General features: G+C 58.0%; 1 protein-coding gene and 1 pseudogene across 6 annotated transcripts; one reads left to right on the plus strand and one right to left on the minus strand.

The window, feature by feature from the left end:
- The first annotated feature begins 13 nt into the window (after positions 1-13).
- On the plus strand, positions 14-25,511 carry ATP13A2 (ATPase cation transporting 13A2). Of its 6 annotated transcripts, XM_071217757.1 has the most exons (31): positions 14-188; positions 6,318-6,412; positions 6,545-6,727; positions 6,988-7,046; positions 7,210-7,324; positions 7,553-7,632; positions 8,715-8,792; positions 8,991-9,060; positions 10,000-10,134; positions 10,224-10,290; positions 10,372-10,503; positions 11,928-12,083; positions 12,692-12,802; positions 12,887-12,933; positions 13,020-13,208; positions 14,293-14,499; positions 14,969-15,058; positions 15,138-15,297; positions 15,416-15,536; positions 15,645-15,769; positions 16,417-16,577; positions 16,699-16,815; positions 16,918-16,997; positions 17,320-17,472; positions 17,548-17,644; positions 18,544-18,767; positions 18,863-19,014; positions 19,185-19,354; positions 19,437-19,570; positions 19,974-20,130; positions 24,653-25,511. In XM_071217757.1, exons 1-30 carry the CDS (start codon positions 179-181, stop codon positions 20,044-20,046), a joined length of 3,591 nt encoding a protein of 1,196 aa, XP_071073858.1. In that variant the 5' UTR covers positions 14-178; the 3' UTR covers positions 20,047-20,130; positions 24,653-25,511. The 6 variants fall into 6 exon arrangements, with proteins under 6 accessions (XP_071073858.1, XP_071073856.1, XP_071073859.1 ...); XM_071217755.1 differs by lacking the exon at positions 19,974-20,130; XM_071217758.1 differs by lacking the exon at positions 16,699-16,815.
- Positions 3,499-5,964, minus strand: LOC139439592 (proteasome subunit alpha type-1-like; annotated as a pseudogene).
- Positions 25,512-27,099: the final 1,588 nt, after the last annotated feature.

Below are 27,099 nucleotides of genomic sequence, written 5' to 3' on the forward strand. Positions count from 1 at the left end.
TACGTGGGGCCGCAGTCGCCGGGCGGGGCTTGGGCCGCGACAAACCCCAGCTGCGGCACGTTGCGGGCCGCGTCAGCCGCGAGTGCTGAGGCGCCGGCTTGCCGCCGGGCCGCGCGTCCCCCCGGGCCCTGGCCACGGGCCGCCGCTCCGGGGCCGGCGATGAGCGCGAGGGGCCGGCATGAGCGCAGGTGAGGCCCGGCCCGGCCGGGGGAGCGGGCGCCCGTCCTCGCGCCTGCTGCAGGGTGACACCCCACACGACGGGGTCGCGGGCGAGGGGTGTGGCCCCTGGAGGCCAGGCGGGGTTCCCCCGGCCCGACCCCTCCGCGGTGCCGGCGCCCTGCCTCAGAGGCCCGCAGCCCCAGGGAGGGCGCCCCGCGCCGCGCACCCCACCCCCGCCTTCCTCCAGCCGGGCCGCGGCGGGAGCATCTGGGGCCCGACGGGCGGGATGCGGGGGAGCGGGCTGCCCTCCCACCGCTTTCCCTTCCTGAGCGACGACGGCCGGGTGGGGGCTGGCGGGAGGCCCTGCGACCGGGGGCATCTGCGATTGGGGTGGAGAGGAGTCCGAGATGGATGAATAAATGAATGAATGAATGGGATCGGCATTAGTCCCTGGGTCAGAGGGCCTGAGACACCATCGCCATTCCTGAGCCCTCTGTCTCAGGCAACGGGTGCAAGGACCGCACCTTCCCAGAGTCCTAAAGCCCACCTGCTGCTAATGGGGTGCTGGAGCGCCCCATCTCCAAGTCAGTCACTCAGACCCCTGGAGGAAGCCGGGGCCCACCAGCAGGGCTTCCTCTGCAGTTGCAGACCCCTCAGCCAGGGTCTCCACTCCCCCCTCACCCCACCCCTGCAGCCTAGAGTGCACCCGGAGTGAGAAAAGGGAAGGGCTGAGGAAAGATGGCCCTAGGACTCCAGATCCAAAAATTGGGGTACTACAGGCAGATCCTTACCTCCCCCTACCCCACCCACCCCTCCTTGGCAAAGGAGGGGAACTCCTGGCCACGGGGGGCCCAGGTGAGGGGGAGGCAGCACGCAGCCCTGGGCCCCTGCCAGCTCAGCAGCAGGAAACCGAGGCTTCCGCAGGAAATGAGAGGTTCCCAAATGGCTTTGACTCCAGGGCCTCGGCTCTGCACAGCTGAGGGCATTGCCTCAGAGCCGTGGGCTCAGGCCGGCTTCAGGTCCAGCCACCTCTCCTTGCTGTGTGACTCTGGCCATGTTAACCGACCTCTCTATACCTCTTCTTTAAATGGGGAACTTCACCTGTACTTTCCGTGGGTGGCAGGGAGGATGAACTAAGAGAAATGTGTTCATTCAGACTCCCCTTTCAAGCTGTGTGACCCTCTGGGCAAGTGACTTTGCAGCTCTGTTCCTCAGTTTCTCCCCTGTAAAATGGGGCTAATAATAGCCCCTCCCTTAAAGGGTGGTATGTGAAAATTCAGTGGGCTAGTGCAGTGAGGCGCTTCCACAGTAAGCGCTCCTGTGTCAGAACAGCTGCGGCGACAATAAGCGTGAAAGTATTATCATCCCACTCAGCCTGCGGGGGTCTGCCCCGGTCCGAGCAGGTGGGACTGCCCTGGCCTTGCTGACAGCCCTGGGGAGACTACTGTGGGAACAGAAACAAATGAGCAAGCACATCACAGTGTTTGACAGGTGTCAGCAGGGGACTGGGTCCTGAACTCCACCCTTGCTCGGAGTCTAGAGTCTCTGTGGATGTGACTTCTTCCTCCCTCAAGCCCCTCTTCCTTCCTTCTTCCCAGGATTGATTGGAAGCACGCCCTCATGACATGATGGGGGCATCATAGACACAGGAAGGACTTCCTAGAGGGAGCACCTTAGATGCTGGGAGGGAAGCAAGTTAGGGTAGTAGGAGATGGTTCTGGGCAGGGCCCTTTAAGAAAACGTTGCAGCACACAGACCTCGAGTCAGGGCACTGGACACAGTGACTCCTGGTGCCATCAGCTCCATGCTCTGTATGTCTGCCAGATGTGTGGTCATTCATTCATTCTGAACCCAGACCAGACGCTGTGGGAAGGAAGGGTGATGGTGCCCACGCAAGCTCGGTGGCAAAGGGAGTCAGGTGTGTGAGTGGTGGGCAGGGAAGGGCTCTGGAGTGGGGCAGGCCCTCTTCTAGTGGTGAGGCAAGTCCTTGGGCACACTGCCTCTCTGAGGCTCAGTTTTCTTGTTTGTAAAGTAGGATAAGCGCGTCCAGCCAGGAGGGTTGTTGCTGGGGTGCGGGGCAGTGGTAAAGCCAGATCAACGGGAGTAAAGCACTGGCTCAGAGTAGGTGCCTGTCCCATGCCTGAGACCCAGCTGGTGGCCTGAGGGTTTAAGGCATCGGCGGAGCTGTTGAGCAGGCCGATGGGAGCAGGGGCACAGCTGTGGGTTTCACACGGAGGAGTGGGGAGGAGTGGGAAGGTGGCGGTGAGCCTGAGAAGTAGGCCCAGCAGAAACCACACTTCCTTGGCAGGGCAGCCAGAGGCGGCCACCTGGACAGGCTGATGCTTCATGGACTTCAAACACCCTGAGTGGCTGCGCTCAGGCTTGCCCTGTGTGCCAGCGGCTTTGGGATTATCCTCCTACTGACAGGAAATGGACGCTCAGAGGAGCTAGGGCACTTGCCTTAACACAGCATGCTTGTAGAGGACCAGGAACACAATTGATGCTGCTGCCGCTACCGTGGTTAAGAACGCTGACTCGAGAGCCAAATGCCTGGGTGGGTCCAAATCCCACTACTCTGTGTCCTTGGGACAACTGCCTTAACCTCTCTGGGCCACACTTTCCTGATCTGTAAAACAGGGATAAAAATAATACCCACCTCACAGGGGTATGGTGAAGAATAAATGAATTGTAGGTAAGGCCCTTGGAACAGTGCCCATAGAGCCCTGCGGTGCTCTTTCCCCTTCTACTACCCCTATACCTGAGACCAGCCCTAAAGGGTGAGAAAATACCCACCAGGCCCCACCTCAGGGAGCAGGTCCCCCAGGCAGGTCAAGAGCTCTGGCTAAAAAGACTCTTGGGTCTCCAGTGGCAGCTGGGACTGTTGACATCTTCAAGAGGAGCAAGAAAAGGGCTGCAGCTAGCCGGTGGCAGCGGATGTGTGCCGTCTACATGCAAGGCCACGTTGGAGGTCTTCAATGCCCGCTCCCATCCCCCAGCTGCCCCACAGAGCAGAGGGACCCTTGGCTGTTTCTTTTTTTTTTCAGGTGAAACAATTTTATTTCACAGTTGAGTTTAAAACCACTAAGTTACTAGGTTCTTCATATAAAAATAGTAGTACAAATACCCTATACTTTCTAGAAAATGATTATGTAGACCCTCTCAAAGAAAAAAGCACCCCACTATATGGTTTCAGTTAGGTTACTTGGAAAAAAATTCACTTCCGGACTGATTCCTAAAACACACCATTCCACCACTCTGCATCTTTTGGTTCAGTGTCTAAATTATTGTCGTTCAGGTACTGGTCCAGCATTGTTACATATACAATAATGCACATATGTATCACTTAGTGTTCCTTTGCTCGTCAGCCTTTTCTGCAGGTCCATCGGGTTGAGCAGGCTGTGCCTTTCTCTGTGGTCTTTCTCCAAGACCTTCCAGGAGGGGAGAGTCGTCATCAGCATCATAGATCATAAACTCCAAGTCTTTACCAACAATTCCGATGGAGTCTTTGTAGTTAGGTCCTGCTCTGCAGGAAGTGGCTCTCTTAAGGCACACAGACCATGTTTAACCAGTTCATTCAAATTACACTATAGCTCCGCAGTCAAAATAGCTAACAGACGGACAAGGCTGGCAAATATGAGGGCCCATGTCATCGTGGCCAGCAATGAGCGGTTCCACACCATATGGTCTTCGGCCATATCGTTGCTTTGGTATCTGGGTCTTGCTTCCAATTATAGAAACAAGACCAGACATAGGAAGAAGTCTGTCAAATACAAATCTGGAGTCCAGACACTCCTGGCACTTGAAATTACCTAACAGTCTACCGTCAGCAGTAAGCCCTGCAATTGAAATGCCACTATGGGTGTCAACATGGAGGATTTTTTTCTGATGGACTGCAAGCTCTGATTGTGCCCTCTTCGGTGCAACCAACACTGCGTGGGTTTTTCATTTCAGACCAACTGTGGCTGAACCTTGCTCAGCAGCTTCCATTGCCTGTTAATTCGATGAAGCCTGCCCTGACGGCTCCAGGCAGTGACATCATTGTCACACTGGTGGCAAACGAGGCTCCTGCCCGGGATGGCTGCAGCCTCCTCCTTGGTTGTTTCTTGCGGGCAGGCTATCACCAGGAAGGGAAGGAAATGACGTTCCTGCCCTGACAAACCTTCCTGAGGGACTGGGTTGGTACCAGAGAGCAAAAGGCAAACCGGCCCTGGGGGCCTCAGGCTGGGGTCTCCGCCAGCCCGGAGGGGAATGCGACCCTGGCCTCCTGCCTGGGCCTGGCCAGGTCGGGGCTGCAGGCTTCCCCGCGTGAGTGCGTGTGTGCACGCGCGCCCACGTCTGTGCGCTGTGTTGAGGTTCCTGGCACCGGTGGCCCCGTTTGTCTTCCGAGCCAGCAGAGTGGCCGGGGGAGGGCTGGCCCTGCCGCAGGGGGTGGGGCTGAGGTTAATTTGGCCCTCGAGTCAGCAGGTGAGGAGAGGCCTCGGGCAGGGTGCCCACATGTGCCACCTGCAGGGCCGGTAGGAGCGCAGGCCCTGGGGTCTGACTTCCTGCCTCCACCGTTTACGAGTTGGTCTCTGTGCCTCTGAGCCTCGGCTCCCCCCTGTGTGAAATGGACTGATAAGTGTCCACCTTGTAGCGGTGCTGGCAGGGTTACGCGAGGGATTCGTGTAGAGGCTTAGGCCAGCTCCTGTCCCCTCCGAATTACTCTAGTCACTGTGGCCTTCATTCTGTGAGAAGACGTGCAGAGCCGGGAGAGGAGGCGAAGACTGCCCGGTCTGATGGGGCCACATGGCCCTGTCCATAAGGCATTCACAGGTGGTGTGGTAGAGCGACTAAAGGGTGCCTGGAGTCAGCATGCCTGGACATGCATCCTGGCACTAGTGTGTACTGGCTGTGTGGTCCTGGGCAAGTTACTTAACCTCTCTGAACCTCCTTTTTATCTTTAAAACTAGACAGTGATTGTAGGATTATTAGAGTAACCATGCCAAGGGCAGAGCCCCACATGTGGTGAGCACACAGCAGCTTTTATGGGTCTTGTGGGGCTCTGGGAAGCCATCGACACTCACATATTTGGGGACAGAGCTCCTGCGGGATGGGGACTTTCTGACCGCGGCAGCTGCCTGGGACACGCTGGGCTTGTTGGGTGGAAGCTTTTAGATCTGGCCCCTGGAAGGGATTCGGTTGGGGATTGGAACAGGAAGCCCAGAAAATCAGCCCTCCCTGCCCCGCAGCCCGCCCCGCACCCCACTTGGCTTCACAAGCCCCCTCCCCACCTGAAGAAGTTGATCCAGCAGCTCTGGGGAGGGGCCCAGGCGCCTCGTGTCCGACGGGCCCTCCAGGTGGCTCGGCTGCAGGTGTCCACACGGAGAAACACTGACCCAGAGGCTGCCCAAGAATGGGAGCAATAAGAGCCTCTGCCCCCGACTTTGGAGCCCCAGAACACCCACTGCCCACCAAACCTGCAGGGCCACAGCTGATGGGGGCACAGGAGAAACAGGGGTTTCAGTAGAGCTTCCTGTGGTGGTCCCTGAGCCTTGGTTTACCCATCTGTAAAATAGGGGTGATGATAGCCCCTCCCTCCCAGGGAGGTAAATAAGGAACCCCGTTAACTGTTCTGCTGGGCCCTGCGTGAGGCAGCTTTTCTCCTCAAACCTCAAAGCGGGGCTGGGTCAGCTCTCCCCTCCTCTCCTGCCTGAACGCAGTGGTGGGGCTCTCCCTTCTCGCCGCCATCCCACCTGCGGAGTGGGCCGTCGCCCCTGGCTGCCCGCAGACCTGACATTTTACCAGTCCAGACTGGCTCCTCGGCATCTCCTCGCCCTCAGGCTGCTGTCAGGCACGGGAATTTAACAAGGATAGTAAGCCTTGATCCTTGCCCTCCGTGGAGCCAGGTGAAGAAGGAATAAGTGGGACACAGAACCACGAGCACTTTAAGAGCTGGATGTGGGAGCTCACGGTGCTCCCCAGGCCCCTCCTCTAATTCTTGGCCCACACCCAGGCAGAGATGAGCAGACACAAGGAAGTAAGACACTGAGTAAGAACCAGCAGCAGCAGCCAGCTAACAGGCAAAAAACCAGGTTCAAGACAGCCCTGCTTTTTATATTCTAGGGAATAGGAGAAGGAGGAGCCTCCCCTCGACTGCCCTTTCTCTTTTCTATCCACAGACAGCAGCCCTCTCGTGGGCAACCCGCCCGCCAGTTATGGGACCCTGACGATAGAGACATCTATAGATGCCCGCAGCTCCTCAGTTTCATCCGTGGTATGTGGGCAGGGTGGGGGCAAGGGGAAAACTCCAGGTGGGAGTAATAGCCAGGCCCACACAGACCCCTGGGCTTCCTCCTCCAGCCCCGGCCCCGCGCCCACCTCGGCCCCCTCCCGCCTGTGTCCGCAGAGGCTCAGCGGCTACTGTGGCAGTCCATGGAGGGCCATAGGCTATCACGCCGTGGTCTGGCTGACGGCAGGGATCCCTTTGCTGCTGTTCTGGTGGAAGCCCGCGTGGGGGGTGTGGCTGCGGCTCCAGCCATGCCACCTGGCCCGCGCCGAAACACTTGTCATCGAAATAAGAGACAAAGAGGTGAGAGCCGGTGCAGGCAGGGCTGCCCGGGGCTGGCGCGGGGCGGTAGTGGATCAGGTGGGGGCCAAGCTCAGTGGGTCCTCCTCTCTGGACCTCAGCTCTCCCATCTGAGCAGCAGGCAGAGGGGCAGCTTGGGTGGGTCCTGAGGGCATCACCTATAGCCTTGATCTCTGCCTTTCCCAGCAGGGGCCCTGGGTGGTGGGACGGGCCTGGGAGGGAAGGGTTCCCTCCAGGACTGAGCTTCCAGCTCTGTGTTCCAGGCTAGTTCATGGCAGTTCTACACTGTCCAGGTGCAGACTGAGACCACTGGCGAGGGCAGGTGAGGCAGCCCCTTGGCCCCCTCCCAGAGCCCCTGCTCCCCCACCCCCCACAAAGCTCTGACCCTTGTGCCTCTCATCCCAGGGAGGGAAGGTGGGTCAGTGGGGGACCTGGAGGTGCTGGGAAGCTCCCAGAACTCCAGAGTAACTCCCACCCCTCCCCAGCCTGGAGCTGCTCCCACAGGCCCAGCCGGAGGACGGCCGGAGCCAGGCAGCTGTGGGGGCAGTACCGGAGGGTACGTGGAGGGACACCGCCCGGCTCCACGGGAAGGAGGCGGCAGTGAGTGGATCCTGGGCCTTGGCTGCACACACTGTTGGTGGGGGTTGGACTCCATGTTCTCCAAACACCTTTTGGTTCTGTTGTCCCAGCCATCCGGGATGGTGACGGCAGCACCTCTGCACTCCCAGGGCCGTCGTGCCCCTGGGACATCACCCTGGTCCCCGCCCCCACACACACTCCTGCCCAGCCGGGCCCAGCCTCCAACAGCCTCTCGTCTCCCCCACCCAGAAGCCTGTGCTGCGATACTTCCTCTTCCAGGGCCAGCGCTACGTCTGGATGGAGACCCAGCAGGCCTTCTACCAAGTCAGGTAGGGGTCAGGCAGGAGCGAGCCTGGAGCCAGGCAGAGGAGGCGGCGCGGAGCGGCCTGGCCTGGGGGTCAGGGAGCCCAGCTCCCCGCTCCAGCCGCTGCGTTTGCCCTCACGACCTTGGGCAAGTTGCTGGGCTCTGCAGGCCTCAGGGTGTCTTATCTGCAAAGCCTCTATGGAACGCTTGGCACAGCACCCGGCCCAGGTGGCACTGCTGCAGTGAGTGGAATCAGACAGTCTAGTTGGGTCCGCGTCCCCACTGTGCCGCCTACTAAGTGCGTAACGACCGTTAGCTCCTCACACGTGTGCCTCCCTCCGAGCAGCTCCTGAGACACACATTCGATTGCAAGGAGTTTGTTCAGAAGGCGATCCTAGAGAGCCAGGGAAGCAGCACAGGGCCAGAACGGCGGCCGGCAAAGGGGGGTGTTTTCATGACAAACGGGGGGTCAGTGTGAGCTGGTTCAGGGGGCAAACCTCTCTGTTACCTGCCAGGAGGGAGGAAGTGAGGGTGCTTATCCATCAGGCCGCAGGCGGCTGCAGGGGCTTTAACTTCAGTGCTTCGGGCCTTCCCGAGAGGCCGAGCGTTGCTCACCAGCCCTCACGGAAGGCGAAGTGGGTGTCGAGGCAGTGGAGGTGGCACCAGCAGCCTCTGCCATGTAATAAAACATACTCGGTGAAAATCGCTGGCAGGTTGGTCGCTTGGTGGGTGCCAGGCCCCGAGCAGAACATTTGGGTGGCTGATCTCCTTTAATCCACCTGCAGCCCTGTGAGGGCAGTGCTGTCACTGCCCCCATTTTACAGAGGAGGAAACCGAAGCACAGAGAGGTTAAGTGACTTGCCAAAGGCATCGTCATTGTCAGTGGGTGATAGCTGTGCTTGTCACCATGACTCGCTGTGGTCCTCTCCCTCCTTGATGAGAGGGTCTGGGGGCCCAAGTAGAGGAACAAAGGAGAGAGTTAAACCCAGAGCCAGTGAGGGGCCAGCTCTCTCCCAGGAGCTTAGGGTGGCAGGAGTGGGCCAGGGTGGGGGATATCGAGCCCAGGCCCCACTCACCCACACAAGTGTCCCCTCCACACCCTGCCAGCCTGCTGGACCATGGCCGCACCTGTGACGACATCCACCAGTCCAGCTCTGGCCTTGGCCTCCAGGACCGCACTGTGAGGTGGGTGCTGCGCCGGGCCAGGAGGGCCCCGAGACGGAGGGAGCCCTTGCTTGCCCTCCCAATGCAGCCTTTTCCAAATGGCCTGCCCTCTGGGGCCTCAGTTTCCCCTGCTGTAAGATCGGGAGCTCTCTCACTCCTGGAGGGTCCATCTGCTGCAGCCCCATCCATATGACAGCTCAGCCGCTTCCCTTCTTACAGGCAGGCCATCTATGGCCCCAACACCATCAGCGTCCCGGTCAAGTCCTATCCCCAGCTGCTGGTGGACGAGGTAGGGCTGACCCCGGGGCTTGCCGCAGCTCCGGCCTGGGTTTGCTGTGTGGCCGTGGCCAGGTGCTTGGTTTTCTTGGGCACTTGATGGTGGCAGACCAGACCAAGGAATCGGTGCTTCCTGTCGCGGCTTGGGCTGGAGAAGGGGACCCTGCATGTGGGGCGTAGAGGCCAAGAAAACCCACATGGCCCACACCCCCACTATGTGCCCAGAGGCATCAGGCCTCGGCCCTCCTAGGCCCCTTCTGTGAATTAGCCACTTCATTCTCCCAGCAGCCGCGTGAGGCGGGGACTCAAGCTAGACTCATTTCATGCATGAGTAACCCAAGTGTCAGAGGGAGGATGTGGTAGAGCTGAGGTCACACAGGGCCAGGGGAAGCCAGTGACCCAGACACGTCCAGAGGAAAATGTGTCCATCCCACCACCCTGACCCCGGGCCAGACGCCAGGAAAGGGAGAGGACATGGAGTCCAGCCTGAGGGTAAACCCCATTCAGCCGCTCATGTGGCTTTAGGCAGGTGACTTTGCGCTTCCATGCCTCAGTTTACGGATCTGTAAAATGGAGCTGATGGTAGCACCTTCATCGTGGAATTGTTGTCACAGTGGTGTGACACTTAGATAAAGGTCTTCGTGGGGCTCGAGGGATGTGACACTTAGATGAAGGTCTTCTTGGGGCTCGAGGGACGTGACACTTAGATGAAGGTCTTCGTGGGGCTCAAGGGACGTGACACTTAGATGAAGGTCTTCGTGGGGCTCGAGGGACCGCTTCTGGTGGGGTGGGGTTGGTCCAGGAGGGGATTTTGGAATTGGCCCGGAAAGAGGCCTGGCTTGAGTCCTCGGCAGCTGCCGGGCCCTCCGCTCGCCGGGGGGTGGTAGACGGGCTTGACCTGTGGCCAGGCTGCCCTGGGGGGCCCTGACGCTGCCTCTCCACCCCCTCCCAGGCCCTGAACCCCTTCTACGGCTTCCAGGCCTTCAGCGTCACGCTGTGGCTGGCCGACCACTACTACTGGTACGCCCTCTGCATCCTCCTCATCTCCGTCGTCTCCATCTGCCTGTCGCTGTACAAGACCAGAAAGGTGGGTGGGGACGGGGGGGTGGGGGTGGGCAGGTAGGTCCCCAGCAGGGCCTGCACCCACTCGCTCCCCTCTTGTCCCCCCGCCCACAGCAAAGCCAGACCCTGCAGGACATGGTGAAGTTGTCCCTGCGGGTGCGCGTGTGCCGGCCTGGGGGAGGTGAGGAGCGGGGGCAGGGGTGGGGCGAGAGGAGGCCAGGCCCGTGCTTTGGCCGTGCTGAGGCTGCTGCTGGCCCCGCAGGGGAGGAGTGGATCAACTCCAGTGAGCTGGTGCCTGGAGACTGCCTGGTGCTGCCCCAGGAGGGCGGGCCCATGCCCTGCGACGCCGCCCTGGTGACTGGAGAGTGCGTGGTCAACGAGAGCTCCCTGACAGGTACACCCGCCAGCCCCTGCGCGGCCTCCTGCTCCTCCTTCCCTCCGCCCAAACCCCTCTGCCTCACGTCAGAAATTCTAGCGTGTGCTTTCTTTTCTTTTCCTTCTTCTCTCAAGTAACAGCCCAGGCTTCAGCACTTGCTAGGCCTGCACCCTTGGGCCGTATTTCTTAACCACTCCATGCCTCAGTTTCCTCTTCTGTAAAATGGGCTATCCCCCATTCCTGCTAATAGGGTTGGGCAGAGCACGTAGAAGAGTAAGGGTTCAGAGTAGCAGCAGTGTACGTGAGCTGTGTCTGTGTGAATGTCAACCTCCCACTTACGAAAAGTCCAAGCCGCGTAGGAGGTGGAACACAAGGACAGCGCGGTTTAGGGGCTGAGGTGTCCCTTTCAGGCCATGCATTTGTATGACGTGTACCCATCTGCAAATACACTGTGCTTTGTGCCCGACTTTGCTTTTTCTCCTGGCCGTTTTCCCGCAAGCACACAGAGTTCTCCATTGAGCTCTGCACTGCTGCGTGGGAGTCCACGGCTTAGGTGCTCTGTACTCCAGAGGCCATGCCTGGTTAGTTTGTGGTTTTTCAGCCATCTCAGATAATGCCACGCTGAGCGGCCTTGCCTGGTGTCTCTCTATATGTGCAAATATTTATTTCCCTGGGATATATTAGATTTTGGTGGTGGTGGTTTTCCAGAAAAGGTTTCTGGCTGGAGATTTATTTTTATGATGATAATGGGGGCGGTGCCCTGACCCTGGCCCTCCACAAACCACCTGCCTCATCCATCCACCTCTTGGAGGGCAGAGACGGGGCATGGTTTGTCCCCAAGGCCCTCCAGTGACTGGCACACAGTAGGGCCACAAGAATTTCATCTTCACAGGCACTCAGTAAGGAATTGCTATCCTTTGCAAGGCAGCAGGCCCAGGGCTTTCTGGAGTTTAATTAATGGTTTAAATTATAGGAGTTTAACTATAAAACTAAAACATGCTCGGTTTTAATTCCAAGAAAGTCTTCCCCCACTCCGTCGCCCACCACTGGACACCAGTGTGCCTGCACACATGCACAACGCACTCTCACACGCGTGCACATACGCACCCTCACGCACGCGCACATTTGCACCCTCGCGCGGACGCACATACGCACCCTCACGCGCGTGCACATATACACGCACGCACACAGTGATTTCCCCCGAGAAATGGCTCCTGGCACATGTCCTCCCAGGATTGTCCCGTTGTGTCTTTATGTCTTTTGTGCTCTCTCAGCCTCAATTTCTCCTTTGTAAAATGGGAGCTTTGATTTCTTCTTCACAGAGGGTTATAGGAAAATGAGACCCAAGTCTTATGAAACAATTTTATGTAAAACTCTTGGTTTGGGTCCAGGAAAGGAGTGCATGGAGGCCTCTTGTGGGCCTCACGCCCTGTCTCTCCTAGGGGAGAGTGTTCCAGTACTGAAGACGTCCCTACCGAAAGGACCACTGCCCTACTGCCCAGAGACCCACCGGCGACACACTCTCTTCTGCGGGACCCTTGTCTTGCAGGCCCGGGCCTATGTAGGACCCCACGTCCTGGCAGTGGTGACCCGGACAGGTATGAGTCAGCGAAGTCAGGGAGGGATGCTGGGCTCAGCACCCCCAGGGGAGGTGGCCTGGGGCAGAGTGGGACCTGGAACCCTGGACCCCACACCCAGCTCTGCCACTGTCCTGCAGTGGGAACTTGGGCAAGCCCCACCCCTCCTTGGGCCTCAGTTTCCCCATCTGTAATAGAGGTTGGGCAAGGCCAGAGTTAAGCGTTAAATGTCTGCAGGAGCCCAGCAGGTTGTAAATGCTGGTGCGGGCAGGGACGATGCAAGCAGGAGAGTCCACCTCTCTTCAAAGGAGCAGCTGTTACCCAGCTCCAACAGGTTCTGGCCACGTGGAAATGGGACCCAGTGTCACCAGATGTGACTATTTCAGGAAAAGCCATATATCTGGATTTTAAATGAAACCACTCAATTATTAGGTGCTGGCCACTAATTCAATGTTTTAAGAAAAACCTCTGAGAGCTGGGCAAAGCCTGTGGGTCATCATTTGTGACCCCTGCACCAGGTGACTGCTAACACTGGGAGCAAACCTAGAGGTGCAAGTGGGGTTAGTGGTTGTAGGCAGCTGTCCTAACCCTTGGCCTCCCCTGCCTTGGTTTCCCCATATTCTTTCCAGGCTTCTGCACTGCTAAAGGGGGCCTGGTGAGCTCCATCTTGCATCCCCGGCCCATCAACTTCAAGTTCTACAAACACAGCATGAAGTTTGTAGCTGCCCTCTCTGTCCTGGGTGAGTATCCCCCTGCACCCCACTCTGCCAGTGGCCCCTGAGCCCCTGTTCTAAATCCAACTCAGCCCTTGCTCCTCTTCGCAGCTCTCCTTGGCACCATCTACAGCATCTTCATCCTCTTTCACAACCGAGTAAGTCTCGGGGGCTGGGCGGGGCAGTGAGCCAGGCCCGGGGCTGACCAAGCCTGGCGCTTACCATGTGCGGTGTCTCCTGCCAGGTGCCCCTAAACGAGATTGTGATCCGGGCTCTGGACCTGGTGACCGTGGTGGTGCCCCCTGCCCTGCCGGCTGCCATGACCGTGTGCACACTCTACGCCCAGAGCCGGCTGCGGAAACAGGGCATCTTCTGCATCCACCCGCTGCGCATCAACCTGGGGGGCAAGCTGCAGCTGGTGTGTTTCGACAAGGTGGGGGCAACAGGATGGGGCTGGCGTGGGCGGGAGGGGTAGGGGGACACCTACAGACACCCTCGGGCACTAGGTCTTGTCCTGGGATCAAAACTCTCGGGAGACCCTCCCCCAGCTCCCGCCCTCGTCAGGCTCATAGTCTGGCAGATGAAATGCCAGAAATCACTTATTCGTTTTTTCAAGCATCACTGGGGGCCTGCTGTGCGCCCAGCGCTGCTCACAGCCCAGCAGTGACAAAGGCAGAGAAGTCCTCCTGGGCACCCGGGGTTGGTTGTGCCTCCCATCCCAGAATCGGGGAGCCAACAGTGGTGGTGGGTTTTACACAGGGAGCAGACGGGGTAACAGGACAGGTGGCAGTGGGGACGCCCCCCTTGGAGAGGAAGGTGGTCACGGAGGGCACCCACCTCTGAGCAGAGGCCCCGGTGCCCTGAGGGTGCGGGCCCCTTGGAGACGTGGGGTGGGGCAACGCGAGTGCAAAGGCCCTGAGGTGGGAAATAGCGCGGCTCCTTCGAGGACGAGCATTGGCCAGAGCCTGGTGAGCAGCGGGCCCCGATCAGGCTGGCAGGGCCTGGTGAGGAGTTTGGGTGGTATTCCGAGGGCACCTGGGGCTGCAGAGTTTTAAACTGAGGCAGGAGTACCAGGTTAACGAAGGAGCCAGATGTGTAAGTGGGCAGTGGGAACACTGGGAAATGCAGGCGTTCATTCACTCATTTATTTACTCTGACACTCATTCATTCATTCAACAAATATATTGAGCCCCGGCCACGGGCCAGGTCCTCTTCCAAGTGCCACAGTGAGCAGATGGCGAGGAAACAAAGAGGCCATGAGTGGGAGCCCAAGGCAAGGACCGGCTGACCCAATCTTGGGAGTTGAAGAAGACTTCTGGAGGAAGTGATGCTAGACAAAGAAGCACGAGGGGCCGGGGAGGGGGAACCCAGCAGAAAGAACTGCATGCAAAGGTCTGGAGGCACCAGCGCTGGCTGCTGGGGTTCCCCTGGGTGCAGCCTGGCCTGGGGCCTGGGTGCCCAGCTTGGCAGGCTGCACTCCTCCAGGACTCTTCCTTGCCCCGCCCTCTCCCCCACAGACAGGCACCCTCACCGAGGACGGCCTGGACGTGATGGGCGTGGTGCCCCTGCAGGGGCAGCGGTTCCTGCCCCTGGTCCCCGAGCCCCGCCGCCTGCCTGTGGGGCCCCTGCTCCGGGCACTGGCCACCTGCCATGCCCTCAGCCGGCTCCAGGACACCCCAGTGGGCGACCCCATGGACCTCAAGATGGTGGAGGCTACTGGCTGGGTGAGACGGCCGAGCGGGGTGGCCCCCAGCTTCTAGGCAGCTGGGCCCATCCACCCAGGCCTGGTCTTTGCTCTAGACCTTCCCAGGGTGCTCTCTATTCCACCCACCCTCAGTAACAAGAGCGGCCCGAGCCTTGTGCCAGGCACCTCCCGTGTGCAGCGTTCTGCTGTGCCTGCCTTGGCTCATTCACTCCTCGCATTAGCCTAGGAAGGAAGCTCAAGACATTTCACAGGGAGGAAACTGAGACTGAGTGAGATTTAGAATACTTGTCCAAGGTCACCCAGCAGCTTGGAAGTGGCAAAGTCAGCAGTCGTATACCCAACTCCAAAGGCCAGTCTTCCATGAAGGAAGTCTGCCATGAGTCTGACTTGGATCTCTCCTGCTGCCTTTCTCCATGAGCCAATGATTGGCTGCCCCAGGCCAAGCCAGCACCTGGCATCCTGGGTGCCAACCTCTTCCCGCCTCCCAGGTCCTGGAAGAGGAACCAGCCGCAGACTCGGCATTTGGGACCCAGGTCCTGGCAGTGATGAGACCCCCACTTCAGGAGCCCCCAGGAACAGTGAGCCACGGGTGTGCCTGGGGCGGGGGTTGGCAGGGTGGCTCCACAGGCCAGCCGCTCAGTGCCTCCACCCCTGCAGGAGGAGCCCCCGGTGCCTGTCAGCATCCTCCGCCGCTTCCCCTTCTCCTCAGCCCTGCAGCGCATGAGCGTGGTGGTGGCCTGGCCAGGGGCCGCCCAGCCCGAGGCCTACGTCAAGGGCTCCCCCGAGCTGGTGGCCGGCCTCTGCAGCCCTGAGACAGGTGGATGGGGCAGCCCTCCGGATGCCGGAGGCCGGGCACTGGCACAGGCGGGGGTGGTGCCCCTCTCTGTCTCTGCCCCCACCCCCTTGCCCCAGTGACACCTGCCTGTGCCTGGCAGTGCCCGCCGACTTCGCCCAGATGCTGCAGAGCTACACGGCCGCTGGCTTCCGTGTCGTGGCCCTCGCCAGCAAGCCGCTGCCCATCGCGCCCCGCCTGGAGGCAGCTCAGCAGCTGACGAGGTGGGCCTGCCCCTGCCCCCACCCCCTGGGAGGACTGAGCCTCGGCTCAGGCAGGGGGCAAGGCCTGGGCCACCGTGCGACCTCAGGCCTGGCCCTGCCCACCCCTAGGGACACAGTGGAGCGGGAGCTGAGCCTCCTGGGGCTGCTGGTCCTGAGGAACCTGCTCAAGCCCCAGACGACCGCAGTCATCCAGGCTCTGCGGAGGACCTGCATTCGCGCCGTCATGGTCACGGGTACCAGCAGGGCCTGGGTTGGGAGGGCAGAGACCAGGGGCCCCCACCCTTCCCAGGGCACCTTTTGGAACCCGTGCTTCAGGCAAGTCCCCGCAGACACTCGTTGCAGAATTTACAGTATCCTTCCCAAGGTTAGCTGTCGCCCCACTTAACGGATGAGAAAAGTGAGGCTCAGAGGAGACGAGGGACTTCCAAAGAGCCCAGGCGTGGGCTCGGCAGCCTGGCTCCCTACCGGCCACTTCCCTGCTGTGGCTCTGAGTTCCAGTCTCCACCTCTGTGAAATGGGGTAACGATGTCACCCTCAAAGGTTCTAACACATTGACTGAGCAAGAAAAGGGGAAGATTCTAGCCAGGGTGACTGGGCAGAAGCTCAGTAGGTCTGAGTCCTTCTCCTCCCCACCCCTCCCTGCACACGCACACTCCCTTTCCAGCAAGGTCACGCAGCAGTCAGGAAGTCTAAGAAAGACCCTCCTATGCCTCGCTTTGTAGATGAGAAAACCGAGGGTCAGAGAGTTGATAACTTGCCCAGCTGGCAGGTGGCAGATTGGAATTCCATCCGGCCCGTTTTCCTATTTGTCAGTGTCAGGGTTCGATGGCCTCCTTGGATAACAGTGGGCCCTTGAGCATGCCCATGCCCCCCTCCCTAGGGGACAACCTGCAGACTGCGGTCACCGTGGCCCGGGGCTGCGGCATGGTGGGCCCCCAGGAGCGTCTGGTCATCGTCCACGCCAGCGTCCCTGAGCAGGGCCGGCCTGCCTCCCTCGAGTTCCTGCCGGTGGAGCCCTCCCCAGCCCTGAATGGGGCCAAGGTGAGGCTGACCCAGAGCTGGTGCCCCACCCCACCCATGACCCCACCCTGTGTCACCTGACCCTTGTCCCAGTTCTCCGGGGTGGGCAGGAGGAGCTAAGCTGAGCTTCCTGGGACCCCAGGATCCTGGCCAGGCCACAAGCTGCACCGTGGAGCCAGCGCCCCGGTCCAGCCACCTGGCCCTCAGCGGGTCCACCTTTGGTATCCTCGTGAAGCACTTCCCCAAGCTGCTGCCCAAGGTAGGGCCGCCCCCAGCCTGCCCAGCGCCCCTCACCTCCCCCTGCTCTGCTCCCTCCTCTGGGCTGGTCTCAGCCTGTCCCCTCCTCTCCCGATGCTGCCAGGTCCTGGTCCAAGGCACAGTCTTTGCCCGCATGGCCCCTGAGCAGAAGACAGAGCTGGTGTGCGAGCTGCAGAAGCTGCAGTGAGTGCTGGGTGGCGGGTGTGGCCCCAGGGGCCCACAGGGAGTGTGCTCGCCATAAATGCCAGCCTCCTTGCTCGGGAGCTAGAGAGCCTTCGCCCTCAGAAAGAGCCCAGGCAGGTCCTCCTGGGTCTGCCAGGCCAAAAACAACCATGGCTGTTCGATGCACCCCCTCTGTGCCAGGCATGATGCGGGCATCAGGGATCCGCCACTCTCTCTCCCCCACCCGTGAGGTGGCAGGCTGCAAGGCCGGGGCGGAGGGGCTTGGCGGCCAGCGGGGGGTCTCACAGGCCCCACGCCGCACCTGCCCACCTCTGTCCCCCAGTTACTGCGTGGGCATGTGCGGGGATGGTGCCAACGACTGCGGGGCCCTGAAGGCGGCCGATGTAGGCATCTCACTCTCGCAGGCTGAGGCCTCCGTGGTCTCGCCCTTCACCGCGAGCATGGCCAGCATTGAGTGTGTGCCCATGGTCATCAGGTGAGGCGGGCATGGGGCTGGTGGGCAGGGGTTCCGCGGGGGTGCAGATGGGATGCCCACACCCGTCTCGCCCAGGGAAGGCCGCTGTTCCCTCGACACGTCGCTCAGCGTCTTCAAGTACATGGCCCTGTACAGCCTGACCCAGTTCATCTCTGTCCTCATCCTCTACACAGTGAGTATCTGCAGGGGCTCACGCCCAGAGCGGCGCCCCGGAGCCCACCTCGGGCCAGGCCCAGGGAGAGGCAGGCGGCAGCGCGGTGAGGGCCCCGGCAGGTTCTGGGGTAGATAACGTGGGGTCAGATCCTGGCTCTGCCACTTGCAGGCTGTGTGGCTTGAGCGATTCCTGAGCCTCGGATCGCGAGGCCTGAATGAGATGATGGAAGCCCAGAGCCTGGCGCGCAGGAGGTCCTCAGCAATGGGAGCAGCTGTCGTGGGCTAGCATTTTGTCCCTGTCCTCTGGGAGCTCCCTGTCTTCAGGGTAGACTGAGGCAGAGCCAGGCCGGGGCGAAACGACAAGGCCCCTGCGCTCTGCCCTGACCTTGGCAGCACCTGCCCCTCTCCTGCTCTGAGCAGGCCTCGCTGGCCCCCACCTAGGGCAGACGACACCGGGGCCGTGTCCATCTTGGTCTTGTGTCTGTACCTGTGTCCACCTCAGATCTTCTTGAGGGCAGGAACTTTGTGTCCCCCCAGTAATTCAGAAGCTCCATAAGGCTGTGCCTAAGCCCCCCTCAGACTGGGAATTCCCTGAGGGCAGGGATCCCCCTCCCATCAGATGGTCAGAGGCAGGCTCCCCAGGTTGGCAAGGGTGCCTTCTCCATCAGACTGGGGAGGGGCGCCCTGACGGCAGGGCAGGGCCTCCTGCATCAGGCTAGAGCTCTGGTGAGATCACCAGCTGTGCCGCCTCCATTAGGCTAGAGGCTCCCCAAGAGCAGGAAGGTCCTGCCCCCCACAGATTGGAGGGGAGGAACAATGCCTTCCCCATCAGACCGGGGAGGGGAGCTCCCTGAGGCCTGGGGCTGGGTGTGGCCAGGACTCAGTTTCCCTTCTGCCCGCCCCTTCCCCTGCCGGCAGATCAACACCAACCTGGGCGACGTGCAGTTCCTGGCCATTGACCTGGCCATCACCACCACGGTCGCAGTGCTCATGAGCCGCACGGGCCCGGCGCCGGGGCTGGGGCGGGCCCGGCCTTCGGGGGCCCTGCTCAGCGCGACGGTGCTCAGCAGCCTGCTGCTGCAGGTGGCTCTGGTGGCCGGCGTGCAGCTGGGGGGCTACTTCCTGGCCGTGGCCCAGCCCTGGTGAGTCGGGGGCAGATCGGCCCCCCGAGCCCCGAAGCCCTCCCCACGCCGTCCTCCCCACGCCCTTCCCTGAGCCCCGGTCCCCGCGCCCCCAGGTTTGTGCCTCTGAACAGGACCGTGCCCGCGCCGGACAACCTGCCCAACTATGAGAACACGGTCATCTTCTCCCTGTCCGGCTTCCAGTACCTCATCCTGGCCGCGGCCGTGTCCAAGGGGGCGCCCTTCCGCCGGCCGCTCTACACCAACGGTGCTGCTGGCTGGGGGGCGAGGAGGGGTGGGCAGGCGGCGGGGAGGGGCCCCAGGGCCGGGGGCTGGGCATGAGGGCCACCGGGCAGGAGGAGGAGGCAGCCGGGGCGGGGAGGGCGGTGTACCCCGGGGTCGTGGCTCCCCGGCCTGACGGACTCACCCCCCCCCCAGTGCCCTTCCTGGTGGCCCTGGCGCTCCTGGGCCTGGTGCTGGGGGGCCTCATCCTGGTCCCCGGCCTCCTGCAGAGGCCGCTGGCGCTGAGGCACATTGCCGACACCGGCTTCCGGCTGCTGCTGCTGGGCCTGGTCGCCCTCAATTTGGTGGGGGCCTTCATGCTGGAGGTGGGGCACGCCCGGGGCGGGGCCGGGGCGTGGGCTGGGGCTCAGCCAGCCGCGCCCCTACACCCACGGCCGCCCTCTGCAGAGCGTGCTGGACCAGTGCCTCCCCGCCTGCCTGCGGCGGCTCCGGCCCAAAGGGGCCTCCAAGAAGCGCTTCAAGCGGCTGGAGCGTGAGCTGGCCCAGCAGCCCTGGCCGCCGCTGCCCGCCGGCCCCGTGAGGTAGCGCAGGCCTTGCCAGCTCCCTGGACCCGGGAGTTCCCTGCCTCCCAGCTGCCGGCGGGACCCATCTCCCAGAGACACAGGCCACCCCGCCACCTCCGGCAGCCCTGAGCTTGCCGGGCAGCACCCTCCTGCCCTGGCCTTGCCCTCCCTGCCCACCCTGGGGAAGTGCTGGCTACTTCGCGCCCCAGTTCAGAGCACTCCGCGGAGGCGGCAGCCGCCACGCCCACTCAGCAGTGTCAGTGTAGCAAATAAAGTCAAAGTATTTTCCTGGCTCTGCCGTGCGGGGCTCGTACCTGGGCACCTCCAACCTTCCATCTGCTCGGGAGGAAGCGTACGCCCCTCTTGGGTGCCCAGCTGGCAGGGCCAGAGTGTCTGCTTCTGGCACGCCCTGATTTTTCAGATCACATTGGACAATTCCCCTCGCCGGGCCTCCATCTCCTCTTCTGATAGTAATAATGACTCCTCTGGGCTGAGCTTACGCTGGGCACTCATTAAGCATTCTACACTCATCATGTAGTCCTCCCCACAACTGTGTGGGTACTGTCGCCATTTTACAGGTGAGGAAACTGAGGCTTAGCCGTCACACAAGTAGTCAGAGGTGAGGCCCAATCTCTTTGACACCACCATCCCTGCTCTTAACCCCCCTTCCCTCCTGCGCCAGGGCATGTGCCCACTAAGCGCCTAGTAGGCATTTCATGGGGGCCACTGTTTTCTCCTGCTCCCCCCCTCCCTCACCACGCCGCACTTTGGGGCATGTCCGTGGTCCAGTTCCTGCCTGCCCTGGAAAACCAGGCTCTGCGCCCACATCGCCCAGCCAGAGCCATGTGCACGGTCCCGGGGGAAGGGTGGGGCCTCTGACCTCACCCCACCAGTTCGGGGAACCGGCCAAGCCCCTCTGCTCTGGAGATGCAGCTCGGCCGCCTGGCTCATCCGTGCTGGCCAGGGAAGAACAGCAAAGACTTGCCCAATCCTCCCAAAGCTCCCCCTCCAGCCTCGTTACCGGAACCCCCGGCACTACCCCCAGGCCTGCCTGGTAGGAGCTGGGTCAGCATTTGTTCAGTTAAACTGGGGAGAAGGGCTGTGGGGCGTGGAAGGTAACTCGTGTTATTAGGCACATCCACGGACCTGCACTGGGCGCCAAGCCACCCGGCTCAGGGTGGGGGGTGCTGTTTAAGGGAGGCGGGAGGAGAGGCGCAGAGGCCTGGGCACAAGCCCTCCTTCACCGTGCTCGCTGCCCACATGCGGCTTATAACCTGGCATGGGAGTCAGGCAGGGAACAAGCAAGCGTCCAAGGACACTGGGAGATGAGCCTTGAAGGAGGCAGGCGAAGAACCTCCCGGGCGCCAGAGACCTGCGTGGGTGGAGTGGGCAGGGAAGCGGGGAAGGAGGGCTCTAGAGGCAGGCTGGGACCTGGGCGGAGGGGTGAGGAGGAGCCAGCCCATTAGAGGGACCGGCAAGTGCAAAGGCCCCGAGACTGGCAATGAAAGGTCCGGGGTCTGGGGAGGCCAAAAGGGAAGTCGAGGCCCTTGGAAAGGTCTGCGCTTCCTGTATCGGCTACATCATCCAGCCCACCTCGGAAAATCATCTGCATCCAACAGGTGCATCCTAAGCAGAGGGCCTCTTGCTTGGGAGGGGAGGTTTGTGAGACCCTAGGGGGCGTCTCAGGGGGGATTGGGCCCAGCATCCTCTGAGTTGGGTAGGGAGAAGGGCTCCTTGGAGGAAGTGGCCTTGAAAACTAAGCTTGGGTAGGTGGAGAGGACAGGCCTGGAGGTAGCACCAAGCCCCAGGCAGTACCCGAGTTTCCCCATCCCCCTGGGTTCCGCAGTACACTGAACAAAATGGACTTTCTGAAAAAGCAAATTTGGGTGCCAGTCTGGAGGGGTAATGACTATGGGGAGAGGCCAGGGCGTGGGCTGGCAAGGCCAGGGAAGTGGAGGGGGTGAAGCTGGAGGGCAGAGCTGCTGCTAGAAGGCTCTGGAAGGCCAGGGTAGGGGCTTGGCCATTTCTTCCAGTTCCCGGTCCCAGGTGAGGGGTGAAGCCTGTCCTGCTGCTGTCAGGGCTCATTTCCGGCTCAGCTGCTCTGCTCTCTGCAAGGTCAGCTGTAGGCTCTCAGGCTCGCTCTCTCCCCGGGGCCTCGGCCGTGTCTAGGAGCCAGCTCTGTTCCTCTGTGTTCTATGTGTTTACTTCCTGGGACTCTAACATCAAAACTCACTCTCTCCTCTTCCTTGTTTTCTCTGTGGATCCCCACCCAGGAAGGAGGGTGAGGTGGGAAGATTGCGGTGGCCCAATCAAAGCCTTAATGATTATTTAATCAAGTAGAAGTGAAACCTCCGAAACTAATATAATCTAATACTCCCAGAGAAACAGACCAGTTTATAAACATAATCCAATATCTATTTTTGGAAGTCATAAACAATATCAAACTGCTGCACTCCACCCTCTGAAATCCAAAAAGACATTACAATATTCAAAAAACCTTATTTCATTAGCAATGCTAAGTACAAAATTACATCACAGTTTATAGAAATACGGTTGGTCTTGGGGCAAAGTTCCATCCAGCTGTAGACCTCAAACTTACAAAGCCATAAGCCATGTATCTGCTTCCAATATACAAATGGACAGACAAAGGATAAACATTTTCATTACCATAAGGAGAAATTGGGAGGGAAACATGAGTCATGGGTCCCCTACAGTTGCGCAAACCTGCAGGACATACTTCATTAGATGACAGTCTGAAAGTCTTTTTTTTTTTACTTTATTTTGTACATTTAATAATTGAAAATATAAGCAATTACAAGTAAAAAGAAAAGAGTTGAGTAAAACATACATTTGAGAGTCTTTCTTAAGATGGTTTCTTCTCCCTGGGGCTCCATGAGGACCCACTCTTCCAGGGCCTGCCCAGCGGCCGTTTCCTTGGTTCCACCCTCATCGAGCATCTGGGTGTGACCGAGCTCCAGACCTCACGCTCCAAGAGCACTGGAGTGAAGGCCACACTTGCCCAGTCTTTGGGGTGGTCTTGCCCCCCACACACCCAGCGCAGTGAGGACAATGTCCTCCCTAGCCTTTGGCATCTGGGCCTTCCCGAGTCCATGGGGGCAGGCCCGCCCCTCTCAGACCTGTGGTGTGTCAACCTTACCCTCCCTAACCCTTAGGGCACGTGCTCGGTCCTCCCTGTAGCCAGGGGAGGAAAAACTCCCCCAACACCTGGCTGGAACATCCACCCCTTCAGACGCTGGGCAGACTCACCCTCTCTGTACATGTGAGTGGGGAGCCTCTCTTGGCCCAAGGAGATGTCTTACTTCCTGGCCTTAGCTTCTGAGGTTTTCCTCTTAAAGCCGTTTCCCCTCCCATCTCTCCCCTGCATGTCCCTTTTAGTCCAGGCTGACAGTGATTTTGTCCATACAGCTCTCTCAAAAAGCTCGTTGGTTTAGCATGCAGGAAGCAGGAGTCCAAGCCATCAGACATTAAGACTTTCCACAAGTCTTTCCTGGATAACTGCATTTCCAATCCTGACTTACAAGCTCCATGTTTAGTCAGTTCCTCAAATGGGGTCTATCATCTGGGGACTTGATTTCCAGGAGCTTGGAATTTCCAAAATCAGTTTCTGTTTTCTTTGTGCCTAGCAATTCAGTTCTCGGCTTATCTCTCTAACCTAGCATTTTACTATAAGCTGCAAGAAGTCAAGCCTCATTCTCCAAGATAACTTTGGAAAGTTCTTCGGCCAAATGCCCAGGCTCACCATTTTCAAATTCTGCCTTCCATGAAACATCAGGAGTTAATCTTGCTAAGATCTCTGCAAGTTTAAAACACAGATCGCCTTTCCTCCAGTTTCCAATAATAGTTCCATCATTTACTTCTAAGGCCTCATAAAAAGTCCCTTTAGCATCCATATTCCTATCAACAGTCTCTTCAAAGCAATCTAGGCCTTTTCCATCAAACACCTCACAATTCCTCCAAAAAAGCCCCTTACCCATTTATAAAACCATTCTAGCATTTTGGTAATTGCAAAAGCACGACCTCACTCCAAGGACCAAATTCTGTATTAGTCAGCTAAAGGGATGCTGAGGCAAAGTACCAGAAATTGGTTGGTTTTTATAAAGGGCATTTATTTGGGTTAGAAGTTTACAGTCAAAAGGCCATAAAGAGTGAGTTGCTTCCCTTACCAAAGTCTGTTGACACATGTTGGAGCAAAATGGCTGCCCGTCTCTGTGAGGGTTCAGCCTTCCTCTTCCTCCTAGATGTCTCTCCCAGGGCTTGTTTCTTTCTGGGCTCAGCTGCTCTGTTCTCTCCACAAGGTCAGCTATAGACTCTCAGGTCTCTCTCTTCCCAGGGCCTCTGCCGTGTCTATGGAGCCGTCTCTATTCCTGTGTGTTTACTTCCTGGGGTTCCAGCATCAAAACTCAAACTCTCTCCTTTGCCATGTTGTTTTCTCTGTGAGTCCCTGCCTAGCAAGAAGGGTGACGACTCAACGTCCTACTGACATGGTGACATGGCCCAATCAAAGCCCTAATCGTAATTTAATCAAGTAAAAGTGAAACTTCTGGAGTGAATACAATCTAATACTCCCAGAGGAAAAGACCAGTTTACAAACATAATCCAATATCTATTTTTGGAATTCATAAACAATATCAAACTGCCACAGTTCATAACAATGTTGTTCACAAAAGCTAAGAGATGGAAACAACCGAAGCATCTACCCACTATGAATGCATAAACAAAATGTGGTCTGTCCACACAAAAGAATATTATGCAGCCATAAAAAGGAATGAAGTTCTGATAAGTACTCCAACATGGATGAGCATGGAAGACAGCATGGCACAGAAAATAAGCCAGACACAAAAGAACAAATATCGCATGACCCCCTTATATGACCTATCTAGAATAGGCAAGTAGATTAGGGGTTAGTAGGGGCTGGAGGGAAGGGAGTAGGGAGTGATTATTATTTTTAATTTAATCTGTTTTTATTTCTTCCCCTCCCCCTTCCCCTCCACTGCCCTGCTGTTTTTGCTGTCTGTGTCCATTCTCTGTGTGATCTTCTGTATCTATTTCTCTTTTTGTCTTCTCATCTTCCTCCTCTAGGATTCACCAGGATTTAATCCTGGGGACCTGTGATGTGGAGAGAGGTTCCCTGTCAATTGTGCCACCTCAGTTCCTGGTCTCTGCTGCGCTTCACCTTGACTCCCCTTCATCCCTCTTTCATTGCGTCATCATCTTGCTGCGTGACTCATTTGTGCGGGCACTGGCTCACCACCGGGCATTCATGCGGGCACTCAGCTCACCACACGGGCACTCGCACGGGCTCTCGGCTCACTGTGCACTCGGCTTGCCATGCTGGCACTAGCGTGGACACTCACCCCACCACATGGGGACTCGGCTCGCCGTGTGGGCACTGGCTCGCCACGCAAGCACGTTTTCACAAGGAGGCCCCGGAGATCGAACCCGGGTCCTGAGAGTTATTATTTAATGGGTACAGAGTTACTGGCTAGGGTGATGGAAAAGTTTTGGTAATGGATGGTATTGATGGCAGCACAACATTGTGAATGTAATTAACGCCACTGAATTGTACAATTTAAAGAGGATAAAATGGGAAATTCTAGGTTGTACATATGCTACCAGAATAAAAAACTTTATAAAACCATAGAACTGTATAATACTGTGAACCCTAATGTAAACTATAGACTATAGTTAACAGTATAGTTATAATGATATTGTTTCATCAATTGTAACAAAGCTACCCCACTAAAAAATTATTTTAAACAAAGAAAAAGTGGTTAAATGGGAAATGAGGAATTTTATGTTGTACACATGTTACCACAATCATTAAAACAAAACAAAACATAGAACTGGGCAACAGAAAGAGTGAGTGAGCTCTTCTATAAACTATGGTCTTTAGTTAACAATGTAAATAAAATAATATTGGTTCATCAATTGAAACAAATGTACTGCACTAATGCAAAATGTTAATAATGGGTAAAACTGTGTGTATGGAGAGGTATATGGGAACTCTGTACTTTCTGCATAATTTTTCTGTAAACTTCCAACAGGATATGGTAATTTAATTACAGGATTTCGCAAGCAGTTGGGTGCCTGCCTACCACACGGGAGGTCCTGGGTTCAGTTCCTGGTACCTCCTAAAGAAGGCAAGCAAGACAGTGACCTGACACAACAGGCTGGCATGGCAAGCTGACACAAAAAGATGATGCAAGGAAATGACACAACAATGAGATATAAAAAGGAAACCCAATGAGAGACACAAAAGGTGGGGAGCAGAGGTGGCTCAAACAATTTGATCTCTCCCTTCCACATGGGAGATTCTGGGTTCAGTTCCTGTGCCTCCTGAAAAGAGGACTAGCACACAACAAACAGACAGAGAAAGCAGACAGCAAATGCAAAACAATGGGGGGGGGGATAAATAAGTAAAACAAATCTTTTAAAAAGTAAATTAGGGGGGAGCTGATGTGGCTTAAGCAGTTGGGTGCCTGCCTCCCACATGGAAGGTCCCAGGTTCAGTTCCCAGTACCTCCTAAAGAACAAGAATGGACACAACAAGTGAACACAACGAGCAGACAGATGAGGGAGCCATCTCAGGGGTGGGGAATAAAATGGTCAATAAATAAATTAGGGAAGGAAACAAAAAGCTTAAGTCTTGCATCCAAGTCACCCAGCCAGGAGATGGTGGCACTGGATTTGAACATGGATTTGCTCTGATGTTACTAAAATCTGTGCTCTTTCTCCCTCATCACCCTGCCTCCTATCATCCCATACCCAAACCCACTCCCACCCCAAAGAGCCTCCAGTCTGCTTGGGTTCTTAGAGGGCAGGGCAGTGTGTAGAGCCGCAGTGAGGACCTGGGAGGCAGGACACTGAAGTTCGCAGCTTCGGGGCCCCAGTTTCTCCCTTTTGTCAAGTGTAGGGTAAAGCACTTCTGCCAGATGATATCCTCTCCTACCCCAGTGGGATTGTGCCTGGTCCCCACAGCCCACAGCTCTCTAAGTGACAAAGTCCCTGCGTCACTGCAATGTGACATTGGCGAGGGGGTGGCAGACAGTCATTCATTTTATTCAGCCAGTCAACAAATCAGCACTGGGGGACAATGATGCAAGGAGCATATTCAGCCCCTGCCTAAAAGGTTTTGGCGTCTAAGGGGTAGGCTGTTGGGGGGAGGGGACACACATGACTGATGTCAAGTAGATCAAATGGCGAGGGCCTGAATGAAGGGGCAGCCCCATCTCCCAGCCTGCAGCCCTCACTGCTGTCATCCATGCCTCTGGCCCAGGCTACCTGCAGCCCTGGAGTCAGGCAGGGCCGGGGACAGCCATAGAGGCAGGGGGCCCGGTGCCTCCCAGGAGAATCAAGTATACAGTTCATTCATTCATTCATTCATTCGTTCATTCATTCATTCATTCATTCCACCAATGTTTACTGAACTGCCACTTGAGGCACCAAAACTGAAAATGAGCAACAAAAAGACCTTGACTTAGCCTTCATGTGACTTATAGTCTCATGGGAGAGGACAGACATCAAAT

This window comes from Dasypus novemcinctus, chromosome 9 (genome assembly GCF_030445035.2).
Source record: "Dasypus novemcinctus isolate mDasNov1 chromosome 9, mDasNov1.1.hap2, whole genome shotgun sequence".
NCBI lineage: Eukaryota > Metazoa > Chordata > Mammalia > Cingulata > Dasypodidae > Dasypus > Dasypus novemcinctus.

Coding starts and splice junctions, on each gene's coding strand:
- ATP13A2 (XM_071217755.1), top strand. Junction 7,047..7,209: donor GAGACCACTGGCGAGGGCAG/GTGAGGCAGCCC, acceptor ACCCCTCCCCAG/CCTGGAGCTGCTCCCACAGG. Junction 12,934..13,019: donor TCATCCTCTTTCACAACCGA/GTAAGTCTCGGG, acceptor GTCTCCTGCCAG/GTGCCCCTAAACGAGATTGT.